The sequence below is a fragment of the Nyctereutes procyonoides genome, unplaced genomic scaffold, assembly GCF_905146905.1.
Source record: "Nyctereutes procyonoides isolate TBG_1078 unplaced genomic scaffold, NYPRO_anot_genome, whole genome shotgun sequence".
NCBI lineage: Eukaryota > Metazoa > Chordata > Mammalia > Carnivora > Canidae > Nyctereutes > Nyctereutes procyonoides.
The window spans coordinates 36,942,811-36,963,530 of NW_026575043.1; the positions used below are offsets into that span (position 1 = coordinate 36,942,811).

The window sequence follows — 20,720 nt, forward strand, 5'->3', positions numbered from 1 at the left end:
AACAAACTCCACCTGCATCCAGGATGAGAGGGTATATTTCAGGGGCTTCTAGGCCACGGCTGCCACCACCCCATTCCAGGAGGGCAGGCACTTACATTCTTCCCATGGCCCCTGGTGTCACATGTATTAGGTTTCAAAGGCCACTTGAGGCCTTCCAGTACAGCTTCCTGTTTTACAATGGGCATACTAGGGCCCCAGAGCAGAAAGGTCTTGCTTAGGGTGACTGAGAAAGGCAGTAGCAGATCTGGGCCTAGATTCCATTTCTCTGCATGACCCATTTCCCTCTCCTGTCAAGGCCTAGACCATGGGGCCAGGCCACAGGCAGAGCCAGACACCCACATTTATCTTGTGATAAGTGCAAATGCCTGGAAAGGAAAAAAAGGATTAGAGAAGCCAATCCACTCTATTCTCTGGACAAATGAAATTGAGATTAATTTGTTTGAAGGCGCCCAGAATCTAAATCAGACAAGAGGAGAATTTATTAAGGTCTTCCGCCTTGGCATCATTTGACCCAGTGGCTCCTCCCTCGCACACCAGCCCTGGGAGGAAGAGACCTGGCCCTCTGCTCAGCTTGGAGCCACATCTGGCTGCTCCTGAGAGCAAACCCAGTGGCTGTGGTTTCCAGCTCTGCGAGCAGAATGGGGGTCCAAAGGGAAAAACAGGGCAACAGCAGGGGACCTGGGGACCCACCTTGAAGTTCCAGATGTCATTCACCTGCCGGCAGAGGTTCAGGTCGAGCTCAGCCACCAGCAGCCCGTCCCTGTTGCGGGAGAGCCCAGGAGTGCGACTGCTGTCAGGGGCCGCCACGTAGCTCGAGCCATAAAAGTAGCCAAAGTTCCGGTGAGCTTTGAAGAAGTGAAAGAAATCCCCTGTGAGCTTGTGCAGGCACATGGGGGACTCTGCAGAGGGGTAGGCATATCCAGCGATGGCAGGACAAAGTGTCTGTGCCACACACACCCCCCAACACACACAAAGGACATGCTTCCCTCCTCAGGCCTGAGGCTGCAAAGTCACCCTCACAGCCCTCACCGCTGCCCCTGGGAACTGTTAAAGGTCACCCCTGTATAAGTGTTAGCCCTTATTTCCAACATTAGCCACCCTCAGCCCAAGGGAGTCACATAGCTCTCCAGAGCTTCTTGTGTGTCTGCTTCCTGTGGTGGCCCAGCATGGTGAGCTAGAGGCTCTGCTTTCACTTGCCTCACCAGCTGTGTCTGTCGTACTTTCCTTCCACGCCTGGGTCCCCTCACAAGTCAAGTGGCACTAAGAGCTACACCATAGGCGAGTAAGGAGCAGGTGGGCACAGTGCAGGGCCTAGCAGGGGCTTGGGCACAGCAGCCACCCAGTGGACCTCATTCCCCTGCCTTTCTGCATCTCTGTCTGTAGGGAGCTAACTGGGATTGGAGACTGGACATTTGGGGCCTCACGTGAGGGGATCCGGAACCCTTTTATTTTATTTTTTAAAGATTTTATTTACTTATTCATGAGACACACAGAGAAAGGCAGAGACATAGAGCAAAAAGCAGGCTCCCTGCAGGGAGCCTGATGTAGGACTCAATCCCAGGACCCCGGGATCACAACCTGAGCCAAAGGCAGACGTTCAACCACTGAGCCACCCAGGTGCCCCTGGAACCCTCTTAGAAAGTGCTTTTCTGGAAAACAGACCTGCTCAGTCCTCTCTGCCTTTCTAGGGGACACCCTAAGCTAACTCTGAGACCTCCCTCCCACATTCCCAGCCGGAGTTGGGACCAGTGAGTGGGGAATTCCTAGCAGAGGTGAGGTGGTACCTGCCTTCAGATCAAAACAAGCTGTGAGGGCAGCCCCGGTGTCACAGGGGTTTAGGGCCTCCTGCAGCCTGGGGTGTGATCCTGGAGACCCGGGATCGAATCCCACATCGGGCTCCCTGCATGGAGTCTGCTTCTCCCTCCGCCTGTGTCTCTGCCTCTCTCTTTGCTCTCTCTGAATGAATGAATAAATAAATCTTTAAAAAAAAAAAAAACAAGCTGTGAATTCGAGGAACCCAAGGCAGTCCACACCAATGTTCTGGGACATTTGTGCAGCTTGGGATGGGTGTGGTGGCAGGTGAACAAGGACAAAGGAAAAGAGAGATGTGTGGGGTGAGTAAAGTACCCCCTCTTTCAAAGAGTGCACAAAGGAGTTCCCATGTCTTCTAGGACCATTCTCTTACCAGTCCCAGGGGAGGGATGGAGTCTAACCCAAAGCCTTTTCATCCTTAATTGGGGAATGAGGTGGGCACAAGCCCAGGACCCAGCCATAGTCAGGAGAGAAGTGCGCCCCTCCAACAGCACACCACACGTGCAGAAACAGTCTGTGGGGCTGACCCTGCCCCCTACCCGGAGGAGGCAGACAGATAATGGCACAGTGAGGCCCTCTCCTCTGCAGCAGCCAATCACGGAAATTCCTGGAACATACCTTTCTTCCCATCTCCAGAGGTAAACTCATTGGGAAAGTGCTCCTGTGAAAGAAAACCGAGATAAGGTAAACCTATAGGTGGCACTACCACCGCGTCCACCGCAAAGTCAGGCTGAGGAGGACTGAAGGAAGAAACAGTTAAAGGGAGAAAAAGAATGGCCTGTACTGGCCGGGCAATCAACAAGTACTTATGAAATGTCCCTGCTGAGCACTGGGCCAACGCAGGCGGCCAGCAGGGAATTTGACAGGCAAGGTAAAAACCTGGACTTCGTCTCTGGGGAGTTGATAAGCTGCCTAGAGGGAAGAAAAAGACTGTGCAGAGTGGTTCTCAGGGCTGCGGCAGGCAGCTGAGGTCTGTCTGCCTGGGAAATAAAGCCCCAACTTAGGGTCTCTGGAGGGACGAATGGGGGTGCTCACACACTGCTTTTAGTCTGTTCCCCAAAGCCTAATGGAAACTACCTCAAATTGTGACGTTGTAACACAGCTAATGAAAGCACTGTGTTTCTTCATGTTATCAGAAATTGGGCCGACTTACTGTATAGAAACCTTGGCTATCTCAGCCTGAGCAGATGCTCAGATTAGAGTTTGACATCCGATTAATAAGAATGAGGAAGAGTATTATTACATAATGAACGCACTGTGTTTGGTAGTCAAGACTGCTTAGTGCACGGGGTCAATGGGGAAAAATACGAAACAGGAGACTTGGTGGTGACAGGGTGACAGCCTTTCAAAAGGATTTCAGCCACAGACCAAAACAGACCAAAACAGAAGAGAGACATAGTACTACCTTTAAAAGTAACAGATGAAGCCAGTCTCCCCTCTTCTAGTACCCTAGGATTTGTGGCACGCACACAGAGAGGGAACAGAGGGAAGAGGTGTAATGTGTCCCCACCAGGGCCAGCAGGCAGTTGCTTCCCTTGTGTCCTTTGCTGGTCAAAGAGGCCAGGCCCCCCTCTGGGCAGATAGCTTTCCTAGCAGCTCTGTCCCATCCCCAGCACACCTGGTTGACCAAGCCCAGCCAGACTGCTGGGACTTACCTGGCCTACACGGTTGATGGCGCAAGTAAAGCAGTGATTCGCAATGGCTGCGTTTCTGGCCTCAACTGGCCACAGGGACTCGCTGTGAGAGAGAAAAGAGAGGAACCAGGTGGCTGACTTCCCGGCCAGACTGGGTGGGTGCTTGGCCCCGAGCTCCACCCAGGCTGTAGGCCTTCTCAGGTCTGCGGTGGAGATGGCCGGGGAGACTGTGGCTGCAGGTGTCCCAAACCCACAATCAGGCCAACTTGTCCCATGCTTAAGCCCAAGCAGCCTTTTGGGGCCAGGCCTGCTGCAGGCCGAAGCAGTGCTGAGCTGCAGTTTCCATTTCTGAAACTTCCTTAAAGGGATATTGTAAAGACTGACCATTGACGTGAAGCTTCTAGAGGAGGCTATGAGGCAGAAGCACCCTAACTGCTAGTTCTCTTTCCTTCCCTCCTCTTGGGTCAGGTGAGGAATTTATATTCCGGGCTGGGCAGAGCTTCACCTGGCAAATGTAAGAAGGAAGCTGCAGGCCTAGGGGCTCATGCACCCATGAAGGCTCAAGCGGCTGCCTAATTCCTACCCTGCTCTGTTGACTTGCAAAGCAGTCTCCAGAGGGAGAGATTTCAGGTCAAGCCAACAGAGTAAACCTGAAAGGAATTTAGGTAACTGGAAGGGGTAAGTGGATTCTGTAGCAGATGTCGCCTCCCTTGAGCTGGTCCCCATCCCAGTGCCTTCTTATTTTCCTCCTTTGAACCCCGAGACTCTAAGCAGGGGCTCCTTGATCCTCTTACTGGCCCAGGAAGGAGGCACCACATGGACACAGCTGAGCTGTGGGACTTCCTCACTTCGGTGCCCACATACGTGGGACATGATGGGAAAGCTTGTCCCAACTGAAGACCCTGTCCTTCTCTAGCCCACTAACTACAATGTGCCACGGAATCCAGGGAACCTTCTTGGTGCTAATTATCTCTTGTCTGAGGAACAACATCATTAAGATTCTGGATTGACAGGTGTGATGCCCACTTAGAAATACTGAGTGACTGCAAGAAAAATGCCCTAGAATCTTCCTTCCTGTCAGTGTGCACCTGGTTTAAACCGGGAGTAGGTGGAGGGAGTGGGTGCTTGTCACAAGCCTAATTCTCAGGAGGATTCATGAATCTGGGGGGAAAAAATCACAAGCTTGATTGAGGGGACTCATTTTGCTGCTTTTTTCGCCCCAGCTGCTAAGCCAAGCTGACAAAACTTTTAAGAAAGGATTTTTATAGAAACACACCCGTAAATGACATTTTCAGGAATTAAATAGACAGTTGCAGGGTGAGTGCCATAAAACATCTTTCTTGCAATTCTCCTGGGAGGGTACGTTGCGTAGGACTCAAACCCACAGCTGGCAATAAAACTTGGGCTCTCAAAACAAGCAAGGGAAAGGAAGCTGGAGGTTCATGAGAGCCCAGCGTGTGCGGGAATCACGGACAGCCCACTGGGACATGGGACCATCTGTGTTATTCCCACTGTGGCCACACTAGCCCCTAAAAATAATCACAGTGGGAAGGAGACATGCATCAATGGGATGGAATCTCCACTGTCCTATTAACACACATACATGGCAGAAATCTTCAAGCACACAGGCTGCATGGCACTGTCAGGACGGTTCAGTTCATCAAAAAATACTTCAAGTCTATTGTATGCTTAGAACTGTGGGACCTCAAAATGAGTGATGACACCCTACCAACCCACAGAGCACGTGTAATGAGGAGACAGGACATGCCAGAGAAGGAATGGGTGGTTCCAGAAGCCACTGCTTGTGTGCAGCTGGTGGGGATTTGCCTGGCCTTGTGCTGAAAAACAGTCTCCATCAATTCCACAAATAATCATTTATCATTTTAAGAAAATCACTCAGAAATCCCACCAACCTAATAAACCATCTGTTGTAACTTTTCCACACTCCACACCCATCCTTGGCAAAAGATGTTTACAAGAGTTCTGACCACAGCCTGGAAACATCTTTCTTTGTTCACAGGCTTTTGTCATGATGCTGAATTATCTTCGTAATGACTTTTCAGTGTGTTGTGGCCTAACATGGAAGAGATGGGCTGAAATTTACCTAACCCTGACATTTCTCTCGCCTCTAGCTCTTTTATTATTATGAATAAAGCTGCCAGAAACATCTTCACGCATACAGCCTTCTCCTCCTCTTTTAGATACTCTGTCAGGTAAAGTTCTAAGAGTATAATTATCTGGTCAAAGGTTGTGAACATTTTGGGAGCTCATGAAACATACTGCTTTCCAAAGGACATGTTATCGTTTTAACTGCCAGCCTCACCACACCCTTGAAAGGCATGAGTTGAATGATTGTTGGTTGAGGAAGGAAAATCAATAATTTGTAATAAGCCTAATAGGCTGCTGAAGACACAAGCAGTTATGTGCATATTACACTGAGGTGCTTCTGTTTGCTTAATTGGGGCTGATAAAAGCCCGACAGAATAAGGTCAGGGAGGCGGCCATCTGAGTTTGCAGCTTTGCCTGCCCTGGCCCAGGAGCCAGTTCAGGCAGAGATGCTCAGGACAATGGCTTCAGGTTCCTCAAGGGACCCCTGCAGGTAGATGGCACTTGCTGAATGCCTTACACATGGCCTGCAGGAGGAAGCTGCCCCACGGAGGTGGCCTGGAAGTTCTACCCAGGTCCGGATGCTAGATGACCAGTAATTACCCTACGTCACAGCTGCCTTTGGACTCTGTCATAGTAACCAAGCTGCCATGAGGCCCCAGGGAGACTCTTTGGGGATGAAGAATGTCGAAGAGGAAATTTTCCCCTTTTGATCAACAGCGCCCCTCCTCCATACAGATAGGAAATTTAGGCGCATGGAGGGGGCAGCTGACCTGAGGTGGCCCCACTAGATTTGCATTCTGGCTCACTGAGGAACCTGCTGTGCAAATCAGAATGCTGTGGGGATGTCGCTCTTGAGAAGGGGGCACCGTGCTTAAAAGAAAAGGTAAAGTAAATGTCACATTCTGACCTTCAGAAGAAATTCAACTGAAATTTAGTTAAAAGAGAAGAGTGACAGGTGTAGGCCGGCAGAGAACTCAAAGCTGCCCACTGGAACTGCCCCAGCTGCCCTGCAAAGAAGGACCAGGGATTCTCCCCCACCACCAGCATCCCACTGCTAGGGCACTGGCCACCAGGAGTGAAAGCCAGCAGAACCTCCTTATCCAGGAATCCTGCCTTGGAGGAAGTGAGTTGGGAAGAAAGATATTTGCACATAAATTCCTACAGCTCTGGTACTTGTTAATGATGTAAAACTGGAAACCACCCAAATACTCAGCCTTCGGGGAAGAGAGAAGCAGCGGAAGTGCAGTCATGCTGGATCATCTTAGCTCCCAGCCATTATTAAATGAAGGGCCCCAGGGGTCTTGCAAAGGAGCCCAGGGACTGCCAGGGCCCATCCCACTGCCTTCATCAGAATAGATTTATCTGTTTCAGGATGAAGCTAACACCTAAATGCATGTTGGGTGTTATAACACTGCTGGTTAAAAACAAATTCCAGAGCCACTTGGCTGATCTCTTAAGGACCTTCTCAGCTTTGATTCCCTCATTTGCTCCTTCTATCATCAAGGCATCTGTCCTCCATGTGCTGGATGTTGCAGACAAGAGGCTTAGGAATCTGCAGTCCCCCTATCAGGGAAACAGTGACTGTGACAGGGTAGGGGGCTAATGCTGGCCAGGCACCTACTATGCTTTGGACACTTTAGAAGAGGAGCTCTTTGGAATCCTGACAATTATGGCATTAGTGGAGGGGGACTGTTATCATCTCAGTGTCCAGAATAACAGCAAAGAAATGGCATTTTATAGCAGAGTAGCTCTTTGCGGGGGGTGGGGTGGGGTGGTGTCTTAACTGATGTTGAGTTTTGGGTTTTTTTCCCACAGAAAACTTGGTTAAATATACGACACACAATTCCATGTCTCAGATTTGTTAGACAACCTCGTGGCCGCACTTGCCTGCTATAGTTTACTAAACCCAGCTCTGAACCCTGCAACTTGGCCATAGGCAGAAGATAGTGAGGTCCCAAGAACCCTCCCAGATCTTGCCTATTGAGACACCTGAGTGCTCCGATAGTGGCTGATGGGTTGAAGATGATCTCAGCTCCGTTGATGCTGTACATGAGCCAGTTGAGAGGGTGGTGACGCCCATAGCAAATGTTCACTGCAATCTTCCCAAACTGAGTCTGGAACACCGGGTGTCCAAGGTTTCCCTCCATGTAGTAAGTTGACTGAAAAACAAAGGGCCATTTATGAAAATCTCTGAGCTGTATGATTTCTCTTTCCTTGGACCTGACAGAAAAAATAAAATATTGCCAGTACCCCCAAAAGTAACAATCTTGGCTATGACTCTAAATTCCGAAACTTCAATAAGTTAAAAAAAAAAAGAAAAATTTAAGAAACCAGACACAATAACTATAAGCCAACAATTGGGAAATCACCATGGCTGAAGCATTTACCCACAATTTCTTTCATGGCATGTCCAAAAAATCCCCAAAGCAATTTCCCACAGTATTTTAAGAATAAACTTTGGTTAGGTTTCAGTCATGGTACAACTAATGGTTAAGGTTTGGTCAATGTTAACATGAGTTAGTCAATGTCTTTACCAACCACACGTTCCTATGAAGAATGTCGGAGCTGCAGGGACTGAAAACTCATCCAGAGCAACCCTTGCTTGCCAGGGGAACACCACGGCTTTGGTGGCTATGTGACTCGTTCAGCTGATGAGGGCTAATCTTTTTTTTTTTTTTTAAGATTTTAATTTATTTATTCATGAGAGGCACAGAGAGAGAGAGAGGCAGAGGGAGAAGCAGGCTTCCCACGATGAGCTTGATGGAGGACTTGATCCCAGGATGCCGGGACCATGACCTGAGTCAAAGGCAGACGCTCAACCACTGAGCTACCCAGGTGCCCCTGATGAAGGCTAATCTGAGACTAGAACTCACACCCTGAAAGTGTTCTCCACAGAGCTCCCTGAGCATCCTGCCTAGGACTAGGGATGTCCCTTCAGGGCAGATAGATGGAACATAGTCCTACTATGTCTGCCTCTCTGTCTGCCCCCCTCGGGGTGCTCGCTTTGGGATATTTTCATGGATGGCCCTGTCTTGGGGGGTGGGTGGCTAGAGGGCTCGTTGAGGTCCCAAATGGATTTACTCCCAGAACATTTTGCCTCCTCCCATTAATTTCAGAATTTGTTAGGGTCAGACAGCAACCAGGATGTGTACATGTGGTGGACACTGGACTAGATCCTGGTGTGTTGAGACAAGCCCTTCACTATCTGCTGGGAGCTAAAGATTAATCCCAGGGTAAACAGGTGATGAGCACATCTTCCCCCCTCCCCCCCACCCCCCTCCAGCTGTCACTAAGAAACACTAGGGTTGTTTTGTTTTGTTTTTTTTCTCCCTAGGGAATGTCATCTAGCTCTGTAGATGCCTCCTTGTTTTCCTGACAAGACTGAGAGTATGGCTGGTACCTCCACAATCAGGGAGAGTAGCAAAGGACTGGGGATATCACATTCTGAACAACTGTATTTATTGCAGATCAAGTTAAGGTTTCCTATCTTAGGTATTAGGTGGAGTTTACTTCTCTCCTTCAAACGTCCACCCCTCTTCATCCAACCCACTCATGCCTTGGCATTAACTAATCAGAATAGCTCTCTTGACTTATACCTTGATCATGGGCACAAAGCTTTACCTGATTACATTTACCCCTGCTATCCAACACACTGACATGGCTAAAACCTCATGTGACTTACGAACAAAGATTCCCACTTCCCAAACGAGAGATAGACCATGACGAGTGACAAGCTCAGAGTCTGAAAGGAGCTGCAGGAATCATTTCACGTTTGTGCACAATTTATTTTGGTTTAATCTATATACTACTAACCTCAAAGATGAATTTCAGAAAGCCAAGTCAGGTTATATTAAAAAAAGAAATATCCCCCTGTGCTTGGTGTTTGGGACTCACCTGGGAATCCCATCTGAATCCCATCTGTCTATGTGATACATGACAATGGCAGGATACCCCAGAGCACTACAGCCACACTGTGTTCCAGTGTTGTGTGATGAGACACAATCCAACATAGAATTTCCCTCATAGAAAAGATCTGCAGGCATGTGTGGACAGAAGGGCCAGCAAGCTGAGCTAGTTTTTGTAGGGCCAGCTCACCTCATTGAAGTCACCCACTCTGGGGATGTGGTTTTTCCTAGTCTTTCCCAGGACTGCTCCAGAATTGGAGATTACCACGGCTGTGTTCCACAAAATGTCCCCATGCTCCCTATCTCGTTCCAGGATGGGGGATACCACCACCATGTCATGCTTCTTTGCCAGCTGGAAAAATAATGGAATATAGCAGAGTCATACTTTTAAATCAATGGTCATAGTTTTTTTTTTAATTGAAGAATTAAATGATCCGACTAAATAATTAGACTTAGTTCAGAGCTACCTATCATTTGTATTTGTTCTCTGGAAGACTGAATGCCAGTGTTGTCCTGATCCCCAAGCTTAGCCAAGTAAGAATAATTGTCATCCTTGTGCACTATTGGTGGAAATGTAAACTGGTGCAACAGCTGTGGAAAATAGTATGGCAGTTTCTCAGAAACTTAAAACTAGAACTACAGTATGATCTAGAAGTCCCACTTCTAGGTATGTATCTGGAAGAACATCTTGAAGAGATAAGTGGACACCAGCGATCATAGCAGTACTGTTCATAAGAGCCAAAAAGTAGAAGCAACCTAAAAATCCACTGATGGAGAAATGGATAAATAAAATGTATATATCTGGGGTATCTGGTTGGCTTAGTTGGTAGAGCATGTGACTCTTGATCTCAGGGTTGTAAATTCAAGCCCCCACATTGGGTGCAGAGATTACTTAAAAGTAAAATCTTTTAAAAACTAAAAATAAAATCTTAAAAAAGATGTGGTATATCCACACAATGGAATATTACTCACTGTTAAAAAGGAAGGAAATCTTGCCATCACATGGATGACATGGATATCATCCTTGACATGAGTGAACCTTGGAGACGTTATACTACATGAAATAGGCCAGTCACAAAAAGACAAATACTGAATGAGTCCACTTATGTGAGGTATCTAAAGTAGTCAAATTCATTGAAACAGGAAGTAGAATATTGGTTGCCAGTAGCTGGGGGTGAATGGAGAATTGTTTAATGGGTACAGATTTACAAGATGAAAAGGTTCTGGAGATCTGTTTCACAACAATGTGAATGTACTTAATACCACTGAATTATATACTTATAAATGGCTGAGGTGGTAAATTTTATGTGTTACTACAATAAAAAAAAGAACATTCATCATACTTCTCATCATACCAACCAAGCCAAACCAAATTCTTTGATGCTGACTCCCTTTTGTCTCAAATAAGAACATTACGGAACGGGTGATCATCAGGACAAGCAGCTCCAGAGGGTCATTTTTCCTCAACTCTAACTAGCCTGTCACTACCTCTGGCCCTACTGATGGAGAGAGGAAAGGCACAATGGGCAGAAGGTGATGTTCCAAGCCATGTAAGGGCGTCCACAGACCCTGGGCCCCTCTCTATGAGGCAGGTAACCTCTGGCACCACTTCTCATCCCCACTCCCTCTCTTCTCTTCCTTTGGCCATGGTTCAAATCTGTCATCTACAGTCACCACTTAACCAGTCCCCTCCTCCTTTATCCACAGCACAGAATCAACAACCTGGCAGATGACAGATTTTTTTTCTTACAGTGTGAGAACACTGATGTTTGGAACTACACTAAGTTTTAATCGAATCACTGTGATTACAGTTCTGCTCAAAAAAAAAATCCCTAAATGTATATTTAAAATCTGAAATGGGACATGGAGAAGTGAAAAAAGTGCTTTGTTAAGAATAAGGATAAGGCATCATTTGTAACCTCTTTGTTGTTATGAGTTGGGTTTTTTTGTGTGTGATACCTACTTTATTAGGATAAAATTCAAATGGTATAAAATTCATCCTTTTAAAGTATGCTGTTCAGGTCAGTGCTGATGGGTGAGGGGGAAAATACAGTGTACTGCTGGGTAGTTTTCAGTACATCCACAGAGTTGTGCAACCATGACCACAATACAATTTTAGAACACTTTCATCACCCTCGAATGGAAACCCCATACCCATTAGCAGCAACTCCCCAACCCCTCTCCCTGTCCAGCCCCTAGCAATTACATCTTTCTGCCTCTATTCATTTACCTATTCTGGACATTTCATATCCATGGGGTCATACAACATTATATGGTTTTAATAAAGAAAAATGAAGACTCATCTCTGTGCTGATGAGACTGGCCACACAGAGAAGCTTACATAATGCAGGGCACCAGCAGAGGTCTGGACAAGGAATCAATCTCATCCCTGGTCCCCAAGGGCCACTTCTGCCACTTGCCGGTTACAGAACCTACCATTAGAGGTCACCCCCCTCCCTGGGCTGCAGCTCCTTCACCTGAAAAAGCCATTAAGAGCCCTCCTGGCTCTGAAATTCTATGATTTTAAATGAAAGTACACTATAAAAAGGGCAGCAAATAGTCTTATCTAATCTCATCTGGCAAAACAAGCACCAAATGGGTGCATTTTCCATGGTGAAGGGCCACACCCAGCAGCTGGGGCCGTGCTCTGTGACCTGTACATGTTTGGCAGCTGCTGTCATAGGAGCAGTTAATGTCCTACCTTCTGACAGAATCTGGTGGTGGGTCCGTCCTCGGCTGACTCAGCAAATTCCGTCCAAGGAAGCTTCTCTCTTGTACAGAAAGCAAAGGGCATAGCTGTGAAGAGGAGAGAGTCAGAATCACATCCAACATTCATGGCCTCTGAAGAGGTGCTCCTTGGCAGCAGCTAGAGTCTCCACAAGATAACAAGGCTCCTGAGTGTCTCAGCCTGGCTACCGTGTCCTGTGTCCTTAAATATGGGTGCCAGGGAGTCTCTAACCTTCTAGGCTTCATAGCAAAACAGAGGGCTGCCCCAAACTTCTTTACTACAGTCTTAAATCATTTCATATTCACAACAGCTGCAAGATGGAAATAACCCAAGTGTCCATCGATTTATGATTGGATAAACCCAATGTGGTATGTATCCATGCAATGGAATGTTATTCAGCCTTATACTGAATCTTAGCCTTAAACAGAAGACAGATGTTATATGGGTGAGGCTCAAAGACAAATGCTATAGGATTCCACTTATATGTGGGTACTTAGGATAGCTAGATTCATAGAAACAGAAATTAGAATGGTGGTTGCCAGGGGCTGGGTGGGGGAGTACCAAGTTTCAGTTTGGGAAGAGGAAAAAATTCTGGAGATGGATGATTGTGATGGTTGCACAACAGTGCAAATGTGCTTAATGCCACTGAACTGTATAAAAATGGCTAAAATGGTAGAGTTATCTTATGTATATTTTACTGCAGATTCCAAACTGCTGGCCAATCTGTGGGTTGGTACAAGCACAGCCAAGACTCCCTGGGGAAAGCATGAGGGCCACTGAGGATGGCACTGGGTACCCTGAGCACATCACCATAGAAATGTTCCCCCTCATGAGGAGAGAGAAAAGAAAAGCCACTCACTTAATGAACTCCCATAAGGAGTCTGGGAACCGCTGGATGATGGACTGAATGTTCCCCAAGGATAAATGCATTATTCCCATGTTCTCTGGCTAGATGCCATCAGGGGGCTAATTAAATAAGAAATTTCATTAAATTCATAAACTGATTTTTGTTTGCTTTTTTTATTTTTCAAACAGCAGGTACCTACATATGTAGTAACAGTTCACAGAACATTACACATACCAGGTTCAAGATGATGCTTGCTTTTGTGGGGGAGGGTGGAGGCTATAATGGAGGTAGGCACAGGGATTTTTGGCTACATGTGTTCCATTCCTCCCCAGCCTACTCTCCAGTGTCCACAGGTCTGATGTTGTGAACTGGCACCACTTCTCATCCCCACTGGATGCACCACAGTTTTAAGCCATATACTATATATATATACTAGATTATCACCTGTGGGTGAAGCACCTTGCCACATGGTCACTGGCCTTTCTGGGTTCATCCTTGAAGCAATCTTGTTCCTACTCTTTGCCCATTTCCTAGTGGGCTGTTTGGTTTTTTCTTCTTGCTTTGGAGTACTGAATTCTTTATTTGGACCAATTCTGTACACTCTTTAGACCTTCCTCCTTCCAATGACCTAAGTCCATTTCTTTCAGGAGGACTAGCCTCCTGGAAGTTTCCAGATGCTTGCTATGGTTCACATTACTCAGAACTGAGTAACCTGCAGGGAGGGTTTGGAGGAAGCAGTGTGATGTGAATGGCAAGTGTCTTAAGTGGGGGCAGGTGGCCTGTTTGGGGCTACTAATTGTAGCCACCCTTTCCCAAACATGGGTCATGGGCCCAGTAATAGGCAGCTGGTCCCCATATCTTTCTGAAATAGGGGAGACTCTCTTCATTTCACAGAGAAGGAAGATGAAAAAAATCAGTCTCCCAATTCCTTTCAGTTGTAGGATGGCTGGTTCTAAGATGGCGCCAGTGTGAAGAGGCTACCAATGGTACCACCACCACCTTGGCCACCACAGTTCTGCCAGCAACAACCCCAGGAGCCTTGGTACCTGGCTCAAGACTCTCCAGGCTTGCCTTCAGGAAAGAGGGATGAACTATTTTAAGGAAGTCAACAAAAAAAGCTGTTAATGACAAAAAAGATCCTTAATGACCATTTATTCTCAGCTTTCAGCACATTAGGAAAGACTCATGTACCCAAGAGAATAAAACCTCCCTTTCTGACTTCATTTCAGGTTGCTAAACCCTCCAAGTTTCTCTATTTCCATTTTAATGGCTTCTTTTCCTATTTACCTAACCATTGTAAACAAACTTTCCAAAGAAGAATGTGAAATGGAGTTTGGGGGAGGCTGGCTGCAAAGTCCAACTACAGCTTTCAGATTAGAGGGGAAGAGGATTCTCTATTTATTGAACCAACACTCCAGGAGTCAAGCTTTAAATTTAGACCTAGCCCAGCCCTCAGGAGCTGCTAGCCTAGATGGGGGGACTGAGTGGCTGCACAGTATCAGAGGGGAGTTCCCAGGGTCCCCCAAAGAAGGGGATGTCTGTGCTAGGTCTTAATGGATGAGTGAGAGCTTTCCAGATCCAAAAAAAGGAAGAAGTTGTTTAAACCACCATAAACATTTTGTCTGTCATGTAGCAGGGAGTGTTCATTAACGATAAAACATTTAAAGATAAAACCGAGCCTGAGTGGTTCAATCGGTCAAGTGTCAGCCTCTGGATTTCAGCTCACGTCATGATCTCAGGGTTGTGGGATGGAGCCCTGTGTCAGGATTCTCACTCAATGGGGAGTCTGCTTGAGATTCTTTCTCTCTCTCCATACCTCCACTTGCTTGTGCACACACTCTCTCTCAAGTAAATAAATTTTTTTAAAGACAAAACGGGGGTGGGGGGAATGGATAGACAAAATGTGGTCTATCCATACAGTAAAATATTATGCAGCCTTAAAAAGGAAAGGCATTCTGACATATGCCACAGCAGGATGGACCTTGAAAACATTATCCTAAAGTGAAATAACCCAGTCACAAAAAGACAAATACTATATTCCACTTACATGAGGTTCCTAGAGTAATCAAATTCATAGAGACAGAAAGTAGAATAGAGGTTATGAGAGGTGCAGGATAAAGGGGTATTTATTAATTGAGTACAGATTTTTTGTTGGAGATACTGAAAAAGTCTTGGGCATAGATAGTGGTTATACAACTTTGTGAATGCATTTTATATCACTGAATTGTACATTTACCAATGGTTAAAGTGATCATTATGTTATATATATTTTTCCACAATTAAATCTTTTTAACGTTAAAAAATAGGGGTGGTAAAAAAAATAGGGGTGGTAATTAGAATTGGAAAAATAAACTAACACCATGTAGACAATGACCCCATGGAGTTTATGGTCTAATGGAAGAGGCAGACAAATCAAAAGTGTTGCCCAAACGAGTGAAAGTATAAGTAATCAGGAACATGAAAAATGAAATGAACTTCTGAGTTCAGATGGCAAATTGGAGGCACACCTTTGCTCTTTTTTGCAACTGTACCAAATAACAATAAAGGGATTTTTTAAAAGATTTATTTATTTATTTATTCATGAGAGACACACATAGAGAGAGAGAGAGAGAGAGAGAGAGAGAGAGAGAGAGAGAGGCAGAGACACAGGCCAAGGGAGAAACAGGCTCCATGCAGGGAGCCTGGCGTGGAACTCCATCCCAGGTCTCCAGGATCAGGCCCTAGGCTGAAGGCAGTGCTAAACTGCTGAGCCACCCTGAGCTACCCGGGCTGCCCAATAAAGGGATTTTTAGGCAAAGGTACAAACCCAGGAGGATGAAGCACAGAGAGAAGGGCAAGAGCAACAAAACACAAGAGGTTGGAGAGCTGAAGGATGAGAGTAGATATTGTGATAGGCTCAGAAAATTCAGGCTCCCAGCAGTAGAGGAAGCTGGGAAACACCTTGCTCTCCACCACATACCCCTGGAAAGTTTGTTTTTTTTTTTAGATTTTATTTATTTATTCATGACAGAGAGAGAGAGAGAGAGAGAGAGAGGCAGAGACACAGGCAGAGGGAGAAGCAGGCTCCATGCAGGGAGCCTGACGCGGGACTCGATCCTGAGTCCCCAGGATCACATTCTGGGCTGCTGCCCACCCCTGGAGAGTTTAGGAGCAAGAAGCACCACGTGGCTCTGAAGGTGGGGAAGCAGGGAGGGGTAACAAACAAAAATTGGTCAGAAATCTGCTTAAGAAGCAGTTGGAAACCCAGATCCCTCCTCCCTGCAAAAGGCTGGCATGAGTTCTCTCTCACCTCAGCAGAAGGCTAGAGGCTCTTTCCCTGGAGGTGCTTAAACAGAATGCCTCTGGCCTTGGGGAAGCCAGGACAGATGAAGATGAAAAACAGAGGGATTCAGTAAACATTGGCACACTGGACCCCTATCCTCTTTCTCTTCTTGGCAAGAGATAAGAAGAATCTTCTCTGGGGACTCTGGCCAGCCTGAAGAGAATGACCCAAAGATACTACTATGGGGGATTAGCTAATAAACAGCTAAACCAAGTCATCCTATCATGAAGCTCAATGGGGAGGAGCCCTTCCCACAAACACAGAGCTTGCAGTTTTTTAACCCCCCATTCATCTGAGGATAAAAGACCAATTTGGAGTAAGTACGAAACAAAGAAGGAGGGAAAAAAATGCTACATAACATCCTCAGAGACAAGAGAAAGTACTGCAATTATAGGAACAAGATGTCATAAAACAGGAGCTTTCAGACCAAAAGAACTCTTGTAAATTCAAAGTATGACAGCAGAAACAAAAGGATGAATGGCAAATTAGATAAAATCTATCAGAAAACTGAGCAAAAAGACAAAGATGAAAAATAGGAGGAAATACTTAAGAAAATCAGGGACCTAGTCCAGAGTTCTAACATTATAATAGTAGAAGTAACAGGAAAAGAAGAAAGAAAAAAGAGGAGAAAATCACTAATGAATAGTAGATCTGAAGGACCCACATTTCTAGCCTAGAAGAACCCGTTGAGTTCCTAGAATAATGGATTAAAATACATACATATTATGTACTGTCTCTCCATTTCCCATGAGAAGACACCTCTAGGGGCAGAAATGTCTGTCTTTTTGGCTTGCTGCTGTATCTCAAGTACCTATGGTGACACCTAGCATATAGTAGGTGCTCAATAAATATTTGATAACTTAATGAAAAAATAAAATAGATACACACGATGGCATATCATTATGAAACTCCAAAAAGCATTAGAAAAGAGAAAATTCTATAACCTACTAGAGAAAAATAAACAGATCATAGGGAGTGGGTCATCAGTCAAAATGGCTACTAGTCAACAACACGCAAAGCCAAGAGAAACTGGAGCAATGTGTTTAAACTTCTAAAAGCAAATTATTTCTAACCTAGAATTTAATACCCAACTAAACTATCAAGCTAGTTTTAGGAGAAACATATGTTCAGATATGCAAGGTCTCCAAAAGGTTACCTCCTATGTGTTTTCTCAGAACACTACTCAACCAAAAAGAGGGAGAAAATGAAGAAAGAGGAAGATGTGGGATAGGAGAAACACAAGAACAAGACAAAGGAACTTCCCAGCATGATGGTGAAGGGAAATCCCAGGATGACAGCCGGGCAGCCAGCAGAGGGGGCAACTAATTCAGATTAGAGCAGTCAGAAAGCTCTGGGAACATATTCCTTCAAGGAGATGGAACCAGCATGGGGGGGTGGGGGGTGGGGAAGGTATGGTAGAAACAGGTGATGGCAATTAAGGAATGCACTTGTTGTGATGAGCACCAGGTGATATATGGAACTGCTGAATCACTATATTGTACACCTGAAATGAACATAACACTGTATGTTAGCTAACTAGAATTAAAATAAAAACTTAACAATTAAAAAAAAGGAGATGGAATCAACAGACAGCTTCACATGTCTAAATATGTGAAGATTGAGGAAGCTGGAAGGAAGTTTAGGATAGAATTTGGGGTAGGTATGCAGAAAACAAAGCAAATTCTGGGGAAAAGAGAAAGTGATTCAGGAAAAGAAATCTAAATCTACAAAATGGCTTGGCAGAGAATGGATGGAGGATAGGAAGGGTATGTGTAAGAGAGCAGATAGAGGAGGAAGGGACCAATGCTGTCTTCTTCCATAGGAGGAAGTTAACAGATGGTGCAAAACTGAAAAATCAGGAAGCAGCAACACAAAGTCAGATTCTCAAAGAACCAACTAAGAGTAGAAAGTAGTTGCCTCTGGGAAGGAGGATAGCTAGTTTTTGGTAAAAGACCTTGCAGACCATTAGACTCCCAACCATGAGCATGTATAACTTGGATAAAAATTAAATAAAGGTATATGGTACCAGCAGTATGTAACAGGGAAATTTTAGATAGGGAGGTGGGCTCTCAGCTTTTGTGCGAAGGTTGGACAGGGTCTAAAAGGCAAGGAAAGCAGAAGGGAGATGAAGGCCAGGCAGGCAGAGGGAGCAGCTGCTGCACTGTGGCCTGGAAGGAGGGAGAGGGTGCTGTAGGGGAGTGAAGGATCAGGGAGGTCAGGGCAGAGCTCAGCAGAGATGAGGCTGCAGAGGTGGGAGAAGGAAGAGACTAAGCAGTACAGAGTTGAGTTTTGTAAAGATCTTTGCTAGAAGGTGTGATGAACCAGTTAGAAGGGGCCTAAGTACTGGAAGCAATTACAGATGCCAAGGTGTGAGCTGATGGTGCCTTAGACCAGGGCAATGGTGAGAAGATGGGGAAGGAAAGCTGAATGGGTTCAGAACAATTTCGGAGGAAGAACTGGCAGGACCAGATGAGACTGGGGTACATGGAAGCCAGGATTCCTGACTTTCTGATGTGGTTGACAAAAGAATCTTTCTATAGATGAGAGAAGGGAAGATTTTTTAAAACTAAGTAGTCCTCTTGGTGACATGGAGATAATACACTATTGTCTGAAGGCAGCAGAGAAAGCACCCCAAGAGAGACTTACTCCATGCTTCCTGGAAACAGATGATGTTCACTCCGCACACTGCAGCCACCTCTACAATGGCTTCTACGCGTCTATGAAGGGCAGTGACCTGGCCAAATTCAAAAAGCAAGGATTAGAACCCATTTTCTTCTATTGGTTGAGATAAGTTTCAGAACTCAGCCCCATATTTGGGCAACAACCCCCCACCTAGGCAGCTGCAACAGGATGAGTAGAGTGGGGAGGTTCTGATATATCCTGCTCTCATTAACTCCAAAATCTGCTACAGTCAACGGTGGAGGTGCATGGGGTGCCTGGGTGGCTCATTGAGCGTCTGACTCTTGATTTTTGGCCTAGGTCATGATTTCAGAGTTGTGGGATCAGCCCCTGCATCAGGCTCTGCGCTCACTGGGGAGTCTGCTTGAGAGTCCCCCCGCCCCTCCACTTCTCCTGCTCTAAATAGATACATAAATACAAAAAACAAAAAATAAAAAAAAATAAAAATAAAAAAATAAAAGGTGGAAGTACAGAGGCTCTAGGGTCCCACACACTCGATGTTGCCTTTCAGAGCTTCAGTTTCATCACCTGGAGAATTGGGAGAGCACCATCTACTCTAAGGAGTTGCTCAGAGGAATGCATAGCTTATTGGCTATTTCCTGTAAGAGGGGCCCACACCCAGTGCACACCTTGGCCATCCCCTGGGCTAACTGCTCCTTTTGCCTCAGGACATAGTCCACTTTCTACCGTCTGATCTCAAGGCTTCTGGCATGACTTGTCTCGCCACTTCCATTTTCCTATGTATTTCTTTTCTTTTTTTTCTTTTCCTGTGTGTTTATCATTCAATGGCTAGATCCCATTTTCCAGGTGTGTCCTCCATCAGGAATGTACTTCCCCACCCCACCTAATCTTCCCTGGATGTGTTATTCATATCATGTGTCACCCACAGAGGAGTGACTTTCTCAGCAAAGGGCTGAGCATCAAGAGGTGCCTCAGCACTCCCTCGTGGGTCCCCACGATGGCACTGGTCCTGTTGTGCTGCTGTGCTCCTCCACCACCATTTGTTGTATACACTTCTTCACAGCATTCCTCCAGCTGCTCAAACTTTTAAGACTTTCTCTGCAAAGGTTTCCTGGGGATACAGCATGTCCCAGAACTCCTAAGGATTCTCAAGAAAAGGTCAGTTGGATTCTAAGGCCGGTTCTGCATCATCTTTCACTTTGGTCCTTCTGCTTTTGTTGGATTAAAAGATCTCTGGTTTCTCGGTTCACTTTTTGTCTCTGGATTGGCTGACTGTGAATATGTTTCCTCAACCATCCCAGATTGTCAGGGGGCAGAGACACTGTTCTCACCCCCATGGCACCTACCTAGGAGCACACTTCACACCCTGTCAGGACCTAGCAAATATCCATGGAGTCTTGGTGTGCGGTCTCACAGGGGAGAGACAGCATCCTAAAGAGTGGGTGCTGTCTGGGTTTATCAGCCTGGTTCTTCTGGTCTTTCTTTGAACAAACACTTCTGAACATCTCCTGGGAGCCAGACATTGTGCTGAGGACACCGAAGAAGATGAAGACACTCTCCTCCTGCCCCTAAGGAGCTTGTGGGCTGATGGGTGCACAGTGCACAACCACACACCAAGACACCATGGATATTTGCTAGGTCCTGACAGGGTGTGAAGTGTGCTCCTAGGTAGGTGCCATGGGGGTGAGAACAGTGTCTCTGCCCCCTGACAATCTGGGATGGT

The 20,720-nt window shown here is 46.1% G+C and overlaps 1 protein-coding gene across 4 annotated transcripts in view; it reads right to left on the bottom strand.

The window, feature by feature from the left end:
- The window catches only part of UPB1 (beta-ureidopropionase 1), a 36,763-nt gene that overhangs the window by 7,361 nt on the left and 8,682 nt on the right, over nt 1-20,720 (bottom strand). For 3 of the 4 annotated variants that reach the window (XM_055322944.1, XM_055322943.1, XM_055322941.1), the window contains 7 exons: nt 19,004-19,091; nt 12,162-12,256; nt 9,651-9,812; nt 7,533-7,714; nt 3,468-3,549; nt 2,431-2,473; nt 691-845 (listed from right to left, as the gene is read on the bottom strand). In XM_055322944.1, coding sequence (XP_055178919.1) covers nt 691-845; nt 2,431-2,473; nt 3,468-3,549; nt 7,533-7,714; nt 9,651-9,812; nt 12,162-12,256; nt 19,004-19,091 — 807 coding nt within the window. The remainder of the gene's footprint in view (nt 1-690; nt 846-2,430; nt 2,474-3,467; nt 3,550-7,532; nt 7,715-9,650; nt 9,813-12,161; nt 12,257-19,003; nt 19,092-20,720) is intronic. The other variant, XM_055322942.1, reaches the window with a different exon arrangement.